The sequence below is a fragment of the Thermobia domestica genome, chromosome 9 (assembly GCF_964235325.1).
Source record: "Thermobia domestica chromosome 9, izTheDome1.hap1.1, whole genome shotgun sequence".
In the NCBI taxonomy this organism is placed as follows: Eukaryota; Metazoa; Arthropoda; class Insecta; order Zygentoma; family Lepismatidae; genus Thermobia; species Thermobia domestica.
In genome coordinates this window covers 129,278,833-129,294,248 of record NC_137462.1, presented here as the reverse complement: position 1 = coordinate 129,294,248, position 15,416 = coordinate 129,278,833, and the positions used below count along the sequence as shown (strand labels likewise).

Below are 15,416 nucleotides of genomic sequence, written 5' to 3'. Positions count from 1 at the left end.
TAATGGAATTCGGGTCTCTTACAAAGAAGACGCTCCATATTTTCCACATTCTTGACAGGATTTTTTTCCATATCTTCACTATATATATACGAATTTCTGCTTACTCGAGTAGGTACAGATCTCATTACTTGGGAAAAATATAGATCTGGTTTGAATTTAAGTGGTAAACGTCATTAATTATCGTTGCAATTTAAAACTTATTTATATTGTGCATGAACATATACAAAATATACATGACATATACATGAAAATTTAAAATATGTTTACCAGATAATATATTATATTTCTTACAACTTTCAATAAAAAATCAATAACAATTTAAACATATTAATCTTTCAATATTGCATGATCGTTTAATCTTTTAATTGATTTAGAACAATTATCTTGCAATTATACATCTCCAAATATCTGAAAAGTATTTAGAGATAATACCATGCGTTATCTCTAAAAGAAAATATTTCGATACATAATATTAGGATAATATAAATTTTGTGCATGTACATGCGACAAAATTACCAATAATAATTCAAAACGTATTTGCAAAAATCTGTGAGAACTCTGTACATATCATCAAATTGCAAGCCTCTGGGATCAAGATCCGCCTGAATTTCGTTTAAGTCCTCTTCTGTTAGGTTTATGCCACGTCGAACACTAATAAGAGTGAGCAGGAAACCTCCATAATATCGTATTTCTTGGCAGCCATCAAGGACAAGATATCTATTAGGATCTGTTGCTGTAACTCGAAACACAATCTCTGAAATTGTAAATTGTGATGATTAATTAATATTATTAAGATGACAGTAATATACTTGTACAAATTCATTAAAGTAAAACAATATTTCTTAAAACAATTAAAAAAGGGGAATTTTCTAAAACTTGAAAAATAAGTTTTACCAGCATTTTAGCAAAATTTCATGTGAAATTTTTCAGAAAATTGAGTTATTTTGCATATGATTGTAAAAACTGGTTCTTTACGATAGCTCGCCATTTATTAATGTGAAATTGGTACTGAAACACCTTCGTCACATGTCCCATTCTTGATCTAGGAAGATGACAATACGCACTTTCATTAACTAAGCATAAACTAAATTTTCATTTACTACTAGCATATATTACCCGCTTCGCTGGGTTGAAATAAATAATTTAAATGCACACTGATATTGCTCATTTTGGATCATTTTAATGTATGTCATCCGTCCTCATCCCCCAAGTGTCAGACTGAAAATGGACTTAAACAGCATCAGAAGTGTCACTGTTCATTTCGGCGACCGCAAGAACTATAGACTCAACAGTAGTATCTGTCATTTGTGACCATTTATATATATACATATACATTTTCCCTACCCCATGTTGCGCGCCATGGCATCGGAAGTGTCACCGTTCATCTCAGTGACCTAAAAACAAGGGGATTCAGCACTAATATCGGTTATTTTCTATGATTTTTAAATATCTCTTTCTCTCCCAAGTTGTAGGTTTGAATTTGGATTTAAACTGGATCGAAAGTACCACTGAAAATCTAAGGGATCCAGAAAACTATAAATTCGACACTGATAGTGGCCATTTTCGATCATTTTATATATATATATATATATAAATATATATATATCATCCCCTCCCTCAAGTTGCGGGGCTGATTTTAGATTTAAACCGGATCGGAAATGTCACTGTTTACCTGAATGATTCTGAAAACTATGGATTAGATAGAGGAGGAGGTGCAAATATCGGCTATGGTGTAAATACTGTCAATCGAAATTAAAGATGTGTTAAGTGACGCACTCTTGTGAGAATGCGACAAGTTATTGGTACGAGGCTACTCAGGTAGAGGATGCAGTTGTGAGTGAAACAGCCTCATACAGAGTGGATAGTGCATTTTTATTGTTTCTTGAGGGAACAAAAATTTTCGCAGGTATATTTGTTTCATATTTTTACTTGGAAATGAGTGTATGGGGCGTCCTTTTCTGAGTGTGTCTGTTGAGTTCAAATATTAGAATTGTTGGTACTTTGTATGTTAGGTGCAGATAACACCAACAATGGTATATGGAATATAAAATTAAGATGTGGCGTGGTGGTGTAAATATGGGCTACCTTGCCTGGTGCAAATATTGGCTACCAGCCCATATTTGTACCATGTTGAGCCAAGCTTCTAATTGTTTTTTACGATTTATTTTACAGCATGCTAAGGAGCAAGCAGAGATATATGTCAAAGAATAAACGGAAACAATGGAATAAAGAAGACATGGCGAAAGCAATTACTGCTGTCAGAGAAAAGAAAATGTGGACACTAAAAGCGGCACAAGTGTTTAACTATCCTCGCACAACTTTACAATCTCTTAGCAAGAAAAAAAATCTCTCTCTCCTGAAATAGCAGCGTCGAAACTACTTGGAAGACGGACTGTCTTAGGGGCGCAGCTTGAGAAGATGTTGGTGGAATATTTGCTGTTTATGGAGTCACATTTCTTTGGTTTCACGGTAACAGATTTGAGACGTCTTGCGTATCAATTAGCAGTAGTGAATGGTTTGCCTCATCCTTTCACATCAGAAGAAGCCGGTAGAGCATGGACAGATTTATTTTTAAATCATTGCCGCCCCATTGTACGCAAAAGTTACAACCGTTGGACAAACTTTTATGGGTCCTCTCAAGCATCATCACAGCAATGAGATCAGATCTGCCCTTCTTCATTCCAATGGTCCTCTTAGTCCTTATGACATCATAGAGCCTTTCGGAAGAGTTTTTTTTGAAAGTGCAGAGAGCAGACGTAGCAGTAAATGGTTTTCGTGTTACAGGAATAATGCCGTTTGACAAGAGCATCTTCACTGACGAAGATTTTGTTGTTGTGGAGACTGACGCAGGGACAACAAGCAGCGTGCCATCAACAGAAAATCAGTCCTCTTCACCAAGCAGTCATATTTACAGTCTCATGCAGGATCCATCACAGCTCATCCTGGTCCGTCAATTTCAAATTGCACCTTCTCCCACCATCAAGAAGAAGACAAGCCAAAGAGGTCGCAAGAGTAGCGCTGAATCGCTCATAACTGGATCCCCCTATAGGCTGTCCCTGTATGAATCGACGATAGCAACTGCAAAAAACACGCAAAAAAGGCAAGAAAATAATAGAAATGACAGGCTCTGCAACGAAGCAATCACCCCTGCTAGAAGACTGGACTATGGGGAATCATCCACAAAGTCTGTAGCAACTTTGTTCGACGATAGTGACAGTGACGTGGAGTTAGAGCTACTTGTTGGTGTGCAGAAACATACAAATGAAGATGTGCCCTGCATTTTCTGTCGCGGCAACTTTTCAGCGGATACACACGGGGAATTCTAGGTTCAGTGCATAAAGTGTCACATGTGGACACATAATGAATGCGTAGGTGCTGAACACGACGAGTGTGTGTTTGGCTATTGTCTCTAAGTGTATAGACTTACATTTGGTAGTATTGTGATCTTTTGTACCACTTTTTTTTTTCATATTAGTATGTTTTTGTACTGGTAGCCCATATTTGGACCACCATTTCTTGAACTGTGATTTCGTAGAGTGTCAGAAAAATATAAATGTACAATACTAGTGATTTGTTATTTTCAGTTTTCTTAATATCTTGTGTAGGAAATGTCGCATAGTCTTTATTGCAGTAATTAAATTTGCTCGACTTCCATGTATCTACGAGTTATTTGCAGTGAAAAAGTGGTAGCCCATATTTGCACCTTTTCCTCTACTAATATTGGTCAATTTCGATCATTATTATATATAACTCCCCCTCCCCCTCCTCCTTGCTGCGACACACGGCATCAGAGTTGTCACTGTCAATCTCAGCTACTCCTAAAACTATGGATTCGACACTAATATTAGTCATTTTCGATCATTTTTAAATGTTTATCCCACTCCCCTATGTTGTACCCTCCCCCTCCCCAACTATCAGGGTTGAACTTGGAATCAAAACAGCATCAGAAGTGTCACTCTTTCTCTCATCGACCCCGAAAATTATGGATTAAACACTAATATCGATCATTTTTGATCATTTTGAAATTTCTCCTCCCTCTTCCCCTAGTCTACGTTGCATCGTCAAACTGAATAGCTTAAAGCAATCCCTGCTCCTAAATTCATGTATGTTGAAAATTTGACTGAGATCGGTTGGGTGGTTAAAGATGGTTAAATCACAAAGGCAGTCATTTTCATTTTTTACATAGATTTCCCCTCCCCCTCCGCTACGTTGGCTCGTGAAAGTGAAACAATAGAAAACTCCCAAGGCCCAACCCTTATATATGTTGAAAATTTGATCGAGATTGGTTGGGTGGTTCAAAAGTAATTACGTTTTATTTGTTTTTATTTATACGTCCCCCTCCTCTTCCCCTCCCCTAGGATCTCCGTTAAAGTGAAATTGCAAATATGTTTTCAGATTCGAATCTCATGTATCTTGAAAATTTGATTGAGATCGGTCGGATAGTTCAAGAGTTATTAAGTTACAAAAATAGTCACTTTCAGTTTTATATAAATTGATTTTTATATATATATCCTTCCTCCCTCTCTCCCAGGTTGCATCATAAAAGTGAAATGACGAAGACATCCCAGACTCGAACCCTATCTATATTGAAAGTTTGATCAAGATCGAACTGGTGGTTCAAGAGTTATTAAGTTTAATTTATTTTTATGTATTTCTCCACTCCACTCCCCCTCTCCAAAGTTCTATCGTTAAAGTGATATGGTAAAAACCATTTCAGGTCGGAACCTCATCTATGTTGATTTTTTTTTAAAATATCGGTAGGGTGGTTTAAGCATGATGAGGTCACAGTCACTTTTATTTTTACTTTTTTTTTTTACATCTATGTTTTCCCCTCCCTCTCCCCTTCGTTTCAGTTTAAAAGTGAAATGAAGAAAACATCTCACGCTCGAGCATTATCTATGTTGAAAGTTTGATCGAGATCGGTCTGATGGTTCAAGAGTTATTAAGTTTTATTTATTTTTATATATCTGTTCCCTCCTCTCCCCTTCCCTAAAGTCTACTGTCAAAGTGATATAACAAAAATCACCCTAAGTTCGAACTTCATCCATATTGAAAATTTGATAAGGATCGATCCTGTGGTTAAACCGTGATGAAGTCACAAAGCAGTCACTTTTATTTTTTACTTTTTTGACATATATCTTCCCTTCCCCTCCTCTTCGGTGTACTGTAAAAGTGAAATGAAGAAAACATCCCAGGAGTTGTGAATTGAAACCCGAATAATGTGGTATGAATGATAGGATACATATCCTAAAGCTAGAAACCAAGAAATAATGAACAATAAGCCAAAAGTATAAGGGACATAAGAATAATAATGCAACACATTTTTAAATCGTATGTATAGGATGTTAGAAGCCTGTAGGTCGGTGTTCAGCTAAGCTTCACTAGTTCCTAGCGAAAACGCATTCTATAGCTATTATCTTCACTTCCACTCGAAGAAATTTACTCGAGTAATAATTTACTCGCCATCTCTTAACAGCCTAGGGGACAGCCACAGGGAGGAATGGGGGGGGGGGGCAAATGACATAACGGATACCTAAACGTTATTCTGCTCACTCACCTCAAATGGAGTTCTCTTATTATTTGGTTTTTAAATCTTGTTTGATATTTACAGCTAAAGAAGCATGTCTATAATATAATACGAAATACTGGTATTTATATATTTTTAAAAGAGATAAAAGCTCAACATATATATAAAAAATTAAACGAAGTCAAACAAATAATGGACTTCCATAAACAGTCTGTGTTTCTTTATGAGTACTTCAATTTTAAATTTCCTACGACCAATGACTATAACTCAATGCACTGTCAGGAACTATGACTCATCATCGCCCAGCCCATGACAGAGATGTAAAACTTGGAAAGGAAATTGGTTCACCTATGAAAGCAATGGATAAGGAAGGACTTTCGGCAAGAATGGTGTATGTCAGGAATTCCTGAAATTAAGAGTAACTCGGGATATAAGATTCTAATTAAAAGTAACTGACACATGTTTCAACTGTTTTGAAACAACGAATGGATGAAATTCTTAAAATATTTGGATTTTTCTTTATTTATTCAGAAAATTACCAATGTCAGGATGAGCTTAACTTCGATTTCCGAGATTCTATATTTAATTGAAAATACGAAAACGTGTGTTTCAAATTTTTCAAAAAATTTCGCTCTTAAGAAGGTGAGTCAGAACTATTTGTATCATTTTAAAACTATCGACTCTTCATTCAGAAAATGTACCGAGCCCTTCCCAGCACCGAGACATTATGAAATACGCACTTATATTTTAAGATAGAATCCAAACTATCAACTCTGCTATTTAAATCGCCTTTAACAACAATATCAGACATATAGTATATACATTGCATGTTAAATGAAGTGTTTACTTTGGTAGTTCTATATTACGGAAAACCAATTCTTTCAAAGGTAGAGAAATATTTCTTTAAGTGAGTACACACATACATGGTTGGATCGGTGCAAGTTGAAACCGAAGCTTCAAAAATCTATTAGTTTATATATTAATCATTACGTTATACACTAAGATTTTAAAACTTTTGTTCTAATTGTTCGCAGACTCAAAGGGAAAGACAAAGGGAAAATAACAAAAATACATAATTTAGATCCAATCTTGTTGTGCGTTAATATTGTTAGGATTGTTATTGACCATATATGGTTGGGTTATCTCTTTCAACTCTCCAGAAGAGTAAGGAAGAACTAAGATCTAAATGAATACAAAAGGACTGAGCCTGTTAGGTTGAATTACTATTTCTATCACAAATCATTACTGCTATCACAATAAATACTATAAAGTTTTGAAACAGAGTTTAGGGGGGAAATGTTAACACTTCAGAAACGAAAATATTTTGACACGACTCTTAGACTGTCTCAAAATTTATAAATAATACTCACTAGGAATCATCAAGAGCAACCAGTAATGGAGCTTATTAGTTCAGGTGATTATAACAGGAAGTCAAAATATTCCTCACAGAACATTCCACTTTCACACAACGTAGAACTCGAGTTTTCTAAGTAGAAGAGACGTAATATTCGCAAATCTTCTATTCACCCATCAGCAGTGCCGGATTTACGTATAAGCTAAACAAGCTATAGCTTAGGACCCCACTCTCTTAGGGGCCCCCAAAATTTTAAAGGCAAAAACTGGCTGTAATATAATCTCCAAATAATAAGAGAAAGCAAATAAAATAAAACGCACATACAACAACGGTATTTTGTACTGTTATGTACTAATCTGTTATGAAGCAAGTAATGAGGGTCTCGCTTGTAATTAGGCCCTGTTTCCTAACCCTGCTTGTAATAGGACCCCTGTTACCCAACCTCACTTATAATGGGATCCCCTTTCCCAGCCCTGCTTGAAATTGGACCCTATTTCCAAGTCCCGCTTGTAACGGAGCCACTGTTTAAGAGCTCCGCTTGTAATGGGGGCCTTTTTTTCCAGCTCCGCTTATAATGGGGCCCCGCTTCCCGGTCCCGTTCATAATAGGGCCCCGTTTCCCTACCCTGCATGTAATGGCAAAATGTCTCCCAGTCCCGCTTTTAATGGTTCCCTTGTTTGAGAGTCCTGCTTGTAATGTGGACCTTGTTTCCCAGCCATTATATTTAGCTATTTTAATAAGACTTCACAGTATAAGTGTTGTGGTACCTTATATCTGTATGCTAATAGAACTCTAGTGCTGCCCTTTCTCGTACTCTTTGGAATACGACAAGAAATCGGGGCTGGTAACAGCGGGTTTATTAAGGGGTTATGTTTAGCAGAAAGGGTCCAGAAGCACATAAAAAACAAAATTTACAGGAGAAATGGATGATGCAAGTACTTAGACCTAACATAACGTAACCAAATCTAATCTAACGTAAACTAACCTAAGCTTACCTGAACTAACCTAAAGTAACCTAAGTTTACCTGAACTAACATACACTGAGAAAAATCCATTATCAGGACAGCGGTATATTGTACAAATACAAGGATTCGTTATGTTTACTAAGGAAATCTGTACGGAGCGTACTTTATCCATATACTACACAGGTACTGCCTTTTACCCGCTTAGATATTACATCATTTCGCTGCAGGATGTCTGACATCTAACAATCTTCTGTATTTTACATACATATACGTGTGTTAAGTACTTCAGCTATATGTTATATACGTCCATCTGTATGTGAGATCCAGACCGCCTATAGACACTCTTTCTTTCGCCATGGCTAACGTCATTGAACTAGCGTCTTCTGCTTGTGAAAGGAGGTTGTTACAATCGGAAAAGAAGAGAGGAAGGAAACCTGGGAAGCCTGGGTAAGTGCACTAGTTAACTATTACTTTAGTTAAATATTCCATTAATTATATATTCTTTTAGTGTAACTTGCTTTAATATAGTACTAAGTAAGTAATATAGTTTATGACTACAATTCTTACTATTGTAACTCGTTAATGATTGAGGAAAATGGAATGGGTGAATCTGAATTTTGAGAAATCTTTGAATATTAATGTTTTGAAACATTTTACGTTACAAGGTAGCAAAATGAATGTTATGTGTTTATTCATTCCATTTTATATCTGACGATTTATTACCTGGTGCAGAGTTACTACAGGACTGCTTAACATAATTGCTAAGAAACCGTTTTCAGCGCGAAAATTCCCTTGTGTAGTGAAGATTTAGGATTTAGATTTCTGGGCTTTCGGCATCAATGGCCTTGTTAGCCCGTCACTTATGAGGGATGACGTCCCTCGGTGAGCACACTATCCGGGGAAAGAAAGGGAAGAAAGGATTGGGGAAGGAAGAAAACGGCCTGGGACCTATATGTTAGGTACCACTCCGGCATTTTCCTGCTGTGAATGAGGAAAACCCAAGGAAACCTCATTCAGGATGGCTGGACTTAAAATCTTTTGATACTTTTTCGACTGAGGGAATCGATCCCCAACGGGATCGAACCCGGGACCGTTCGCACCGAAGGCGACAGTGTTAGCAACTACGCTACGCGGGGTCACTTGTGTAGTCTAGAAAACTCATTTTTATTAGGATATTTGCAAGACTTTTTTTTTTTTTTTTTGCTTTTAGTTTAACGCCCCATGATTGTACATAAATGTAAGTGAGAAGGTGACGATGAGATACATGATAATGGTGGAATCAAGAAAATGTAAGGAAACTGGAAAGTCTTAAGAATAACCACATCTACAGTGTTCACCAAAAGCCTATTTATCGGGAGCAGGAATCGAACCAGGGACCTAACGGGTCAGAGGTAAGCGCTCTACTACAGAGCTTTCTTTTGTTTAAATAACTTGTTTCCATTGAAATATATATATTTGACGAAGATATTGATATATTTTACAGCCTCACTGAAATTTAAAAAAAAAGTAGTCAGGGAGAGCTTACTTGTCAGGTTTTTATTTTTTAAATTTAATTTGATTTGATTTTTATTTATTTATTTTTGCTTGTTATGTTCCCTAGTTAATTAATGTTTGGGTTACTGAGAATTAAAACCTTTTTAGTATTATTGTTATGTCATCACTTTGGAACCAAAAAGTTAGAATTTTTTTTCTTGTGTTTTCATATAGGAAGTAGGTAAGTTTGTGAATTAGCATTGGTTTGGTTTCTAGAACGTAATTGAAGGTCATGTTGAGTTGAGTCTTGGCGGATTTGAGTTCGTGAAGTGTCAGGCACTGCTTGTGCCCCTGTCTTCTGTCTGTGATGTTTCCTGGTTTTGGACAGTGACGTATTTATGTTACTTTCGTGGTGTGGTAAGAAATACAACGTAATAGTAATTAGTTTAATTAGTGTTTCTTTATAGTATTGTTTCACTATTTCTAGAAGGAATTAAGTATTAACGAAGTAATGAATAAGCAAAAACACACTTTGATTGACGTTTACGATTTCTCATACTCCATTGAGAATGTTTTGATCCTCAGTTGCGCAAACATCCAGTGTGCGTTTTTTTTGTTGTTGTTTACACTGCCTTACAGATGAGTTCCCTCGTGGCTAAGTGGTTAGTGTACACGCCTTTGGCGTAGGCACCCGCGTTCGATTCCCGGCCGGAGCTTATGTGATTCGGATTCCACGTTAATCTGTAGATCCACGTCTCATACAGCCTTGCTGCTGAAAGGAACGTTAAAATCAACTCAGCACTGCTTTACAGATGCAATTGTTCGATTCCGAGTTCGAATGAAGCTTTTTACGGGCAGGGGGCGACTTTTATATATACAATCCAAGCATTTTAGTTATCAGTCAGTGATGTAATATATATACAGTAATATATACTGTAATATATATTACAAAATTGAAAGTGACTAAGTTTATGACTCTCAATCTCTTAGGGACGCGGTGGCTCAATGGTAGAGCGTTCACCTCTGGTGCTTGGGGTCCCGGGTTCGACCCCAGCCTCCGTCAAATGAACTTTGTGCTGAACAAACACCGCGTGCGTGGGTTTCCTCGGGATTCTCCCGTTTCCTCCCACTTTCTTCATTTCACCATTTCATTCATTGCTAATCATCACCGTCTCCTTTAGAGTAACCGGTATAACCGTGGGACGTAAAACTCTAAGGTTTCATTTCATTTTTTCTTAATCTCTTGAACGGCCCGACAGATCTCGATCAAATTCCCAACGTAGATTCGGTTCTGACCTGGGAGTGTTTTTAACTATTTCCTTTGACAGTAGAACTTAGGGGTGGGGGAGAAGGGGACAGAAAAAATAAATAAGACTTAATTTACTTTGAAGTGTAAAAGTGCGAGCATTTTCTTCTCTCTCTCTCTCTCTCTCTCTCTTTCTCTTTCTTTCTTTCTTCACTCCTCCAGTCTTCTCTCACTTTGATTTCATGATTTCGCACTCTGATGAAAAGTATTAAATACCGCCAGGAAAAGCACTAATATATAACCTCTCTTTTAGGCGTTCCTCCAACCACGCGCCCGGGGCACGTGCTTTGCTTGCTCGTCCATAGCTGCGGCTCTGTGAGCTACATAAGTAACATACAATGCTTACGTAATACTTTGACTTATAAATACTATTAAGAAAGGAAGAATTGCATTTTTTTTAACTTTCGGAAAGAAGCTACTATGGGATTAAATATAAGGTAGGAAAGGCAACACATTTGCATGCAAATGAAGTGAAACACATTCCAGTGTATGCTTTCACCCAGCAGACATATTGTTTGGAACAAAAAATGTGACTTTTGGAATCTTGTACTTAGGTTCACAGCGGAAGTGACGAAATAACTTGACTCATCCATTGTAGCTCTCGGGGCCGCGGTGGCTCAGTGGTAGAGCGTTCAACTCTGGTGCTTGGGATCCCGGGTTCAATCTCAGCCCCCGCCAAGTGAGCTTAGTGGTGGACAAACACCCTGTGCGTGGGTTTTCCCGGGGTTCTCCCGTTTCCTCCCACTTTCTTCATTCCACCTTTTCATTCATTGCTCATCATCACCGTCTCCTTTAGCCTAACCGGCATAACCGTGAGACATAAAACTCAAAGATTTCATTTCATTTTCATTTCCATTGTAGCTCTCCCCGCAACCAGTGTTGCCAAAATGTTGATAATAAGTTTGCGAAACGAGAGGTGGCGACTCCAATTTTGGGTGAAAAGTCGCTATAAAAAATAATCGAGAAATTCATTGTCTATAAGCATTGTTTTAAAGTTGTAGATGTAAACTAAACAATGTGTTCTACTCACTGGCGCAAATCCCGGGGGAGGATGACCGATACATGTCCCCTCCAATCTTGGAACTGAGGGGGAGTTCTCCCCAATAATCCGATTTGAAATGTGTTTTTTGGGAGAAATTTGATGATTTTTGTCCGATTGCTACAAAGGAACGTGAGATAAAATAGACGTCTCCCAGAATAAGCCTCAAATCTTCAGCTTCCCAACGCTGAAGAAAACTCTGATCCTCCACAACATTGTTTTTCAACTTCATAACTATTTTGGACATCGCAAAATAAAAAGTATGGTAACGGTCTTACCCTTCCGCCCCCCCCCCCAATGTTGAAGACAGATTTGCGCCGCTAGTTTCACCCACATCTTTGTAAACAGGGCGCAACCAATCCTTTAATTCAGGAATCATTTCAGATTGTTTCGGGTACTTTTGTTCATATTGTGGAGTCAAAATAGTTCCGAAATAATTAACACTACAGTACTTACGTTAAGCAATTTTTTGTAAAAGAAAACGTGCAGAATAATTAAAAGACCCAAAGAACAAATATAACAAACACCCACTTCGCCTTTATTCACGCATCTATAGCTAATCTTTTTGCTATCGGTAAAGATGTATTACGTGTGTCTCTCAACGGAAACTGCGAACTAAAGGACATCAAGTTTGTAGTTCTTCTTCGTTAGAGGACAAGGGTAACATAACAATGCAGGATTGTGGGGCAGTGGTTACGCTGTATTTCCAAACTTTCATCACTTGCGCTGATTAAAACAAACAAACAGAAAAAAGAACAAATAGAAGCATTATTAGTTCAAAAACTGTTTTGAACTAATAATGCTTCTCTACAGATGAAAATTTTGTTTGCAGCAAAAAGTCGCTAAATGTATAAGTAGCTGAATCGTCATTTAAAAATCACCCATAAAAGTCTCCAATCGGAAAAATTATTTTTTGTCGCTATCGTAGAGCGACCATACGTCCCGTTTTGACCGGGACACGCCCCTAAGACAGTCCCGTTTTAGGGGCGTTTCCCGGCCTTCCCGTCAGTAGATGGAAAAAAAGTAGTATTCGTCCCGTTTTATGTAAATGAAAGAAGTAAATAACAAACCCAGTACCTTTACTCCTTTTAAAGGTATTAATAATTAATAAAAACAAAGAGGCAAAAATTGAACTGAAATTCCCTATATTAAACATACTCTATAGTTCGTAGTACTGCTCGAAAGACAGCAGAGATTTAGCAGTTGGTTGTGTGTTGAACAAATTTCAACGTGTCTTTCCTTTTTCATAAGTACCCGCTCAGTAACAAAGAGAGAGAGGGGGAACTCTGATATCAAGGCACTGATAAGAACAAAGCTAGATCTAAAAGCCTAGGGTTGCCAGAACCTATCCCGTTTTTAACTGAAAATTTTATGGTCACCCTACGCTATCGTTGAGGTCGAATTCCCCTGATTTAGCGACTTTTCCCAAAATTGGCAACATTGACTCCCACCGAAACACACCAAGTCATCTGTAGCCTAGCAAGCATAATAGTGGGACGTAAAACTTAAAGATTTCATTTAATTTCGAACACCCCCAGAAACCTACTGTTATACCATTCCCAAAACACCCTTTTGTATAGTTCTCCCTATTCGAAAAAAATTGTAAAAAGCAGGGTTCAAACATAAGTATGGAACTCAATTTCCCTGAATTTTCCAGGTTTTCCAGGTATTAATTTTGCAATTTCCAGGTCTAGTGGAAGAAACTAATAGTACGAGAAGACATAAATAGATAGATAATGGGGATTCTACAGACAAATTTATTATTAGCCCATTTTAACTATATGTCACACTATCATCTCTAATAACTTCTAATCTACCCCCCTAATAATTTGTAGCGCACTCCCTATCCCAAATAACTTCTATCACATCTCAAATAACTTCTATCTCACTCATAATAACTTCTAATGCATTCTATCACTAAATCTAGTTACAAAAAATCACTAAATCTAGTTACAAAAAATCACTAAATCTAGTTACAAAAACAAAAAATCACTAAATCTGGTTACAAAAATCTGGTTATAACCGGTTTTGATTTCAAAAATCACTAAATCTAGTTACAAAAATCTGGTTATAACCGGTTTTGACTTCAAAAATCACTAAATCTGGTTACAAAAAAATCATTAAATCTAGTTACAAAAAAGTCACTAAATCTAGTTGAAAAATAAAAAAATCGCTAAATCTAGTTATAAAAAATCACTAAATCTAGTAAAATAAAATTAAAAACACTTTTATGATATTACCATAAAAGTTAACTAAATTCTACATGATTACCTAATAGTCACAAATTAGTATATTGATAGTTACAAATTAGGATATTGATAGTGAAATCTTCTGCTAACTTCATTCTCTATTGAAAATAATGATTTCTTAAACTCAGTCCATTGATCATAGTTCAAACTGAATAAACATCCATTGATTTCAAATACTACTTGCGTTTGATCTTGTACATCTTTCACAATCACATTGAATGAATTAGTAAGAATAAATTTCTTCTGAGGCTCCATTACTAACAGCTCACTTTTTTATAAGATTGTTTTTATTTGCATCAATTTTGTTACATACAGAACTCAACAGTTGGATAATTATCTTTTAAACCAGTGTATTTGATTTTTATTCCATCTTTAACGATTTCATCAATCATTTTATCTTTTAAGTGTTTTGTAAATCTAGGTGGAAGAAAAACTTTAAACTCTTCACACTCAACTAAAATGCTCTTTCCAAACTTAGTTTTAATCTTTTCCATTTTCACAATCTTATATTCTGTATTTAATTCTAATTCTCTTAATCCAACAACCTGTTTTTGTTCAAGACTTCCAAGTTTATTTAAAAGTTCAATATGACTCGCCATCGTATTTATTATATTCATTTTTTTTTAAATAATCAGTTTCTAATAGTCACGAATTTCATTAAGTATGTCATTGATTCTGTTAACAATATCTCTTACATTTTCATCTGTTAATTCACCATTCATGAGCTTAATTACATTAAGCTCATCTTTAAACAGTCCAATTCGATTTACCATATTTTTATAATATTCTTTCTTTGAAGCTATATTAAACCGTGTTGATAGACCAGTGATAACAGCAGAAGCCGAAGCAAATGCAGTTGTAATAATTGAATACACTGTAACAAGAATAAATACATTAATGAACCCTGTAGAAGCTGATAATAGAATTGATAACGTAATAAGAGTAGTATAAACACATTTTATTCTCTTAAACTTCCTTTTGTTTTTCATTAATAACTTCTCAAGATTTAATATAGTATCTTCAATTAACACAATTAAATTCTCACGTGGAATGTTATCTGGAATAGGCATTTTATTAAATAAGTTTTTTATGATATTTTCATAAAAAACACTTACAAACTAAACAAATCTAATAAACATATGATTGATTTATATCTTCTCAATTATTTTTTCTTTCTCAACATCATACTCTAAATTTTTCTTACCAATCATAACAACATAGCAAATTGTTTTATCTGGTGCATCGCTTTCAAAATTAACAGTTAATTTCAAATTAGTTCTATCATTTACAGTTACTGATTTATGCTTGCTTGTGTTAATTAAGAACATTGGCCTATTTTCTAAAAACTCTTTAGGATAATAAAACATCTCAGTATTTCCAATTGTAGCTCGCTTATATACCGTATACATTTCATAAACTTTCAAATACTTATGTTTTGCAAAATCTAAGTTTAAAGATTCTAATGGGAAAGATTCATTTCTAGAATTACGAAAATGGATAATC

General features: G+C 35.9%; 1 protein-coding gene across 1 annotated transcript in view; it reads right to left on the bottom strand.

Moving 5' to 3' along the window:
* Positions 1-312: 312 nt before the first annotated feature.
* Positions 313-15,416, bottom strand: part of LOC145694118 (uncharacterized) — a 66,637-nt gene continuing 51,533 nt past the window's right edge. The window contains exon 3 of the mRNA XM_081770238.1: positions 313-754. Within this exon, the coding sequence (XP_081626364.1) occupies positions 513-754 (242 nt within the window). The 3' untranslated portion in view covers positions 313-512. The remainder of the gene's footprint in view (positions 755-15,416) is intronic.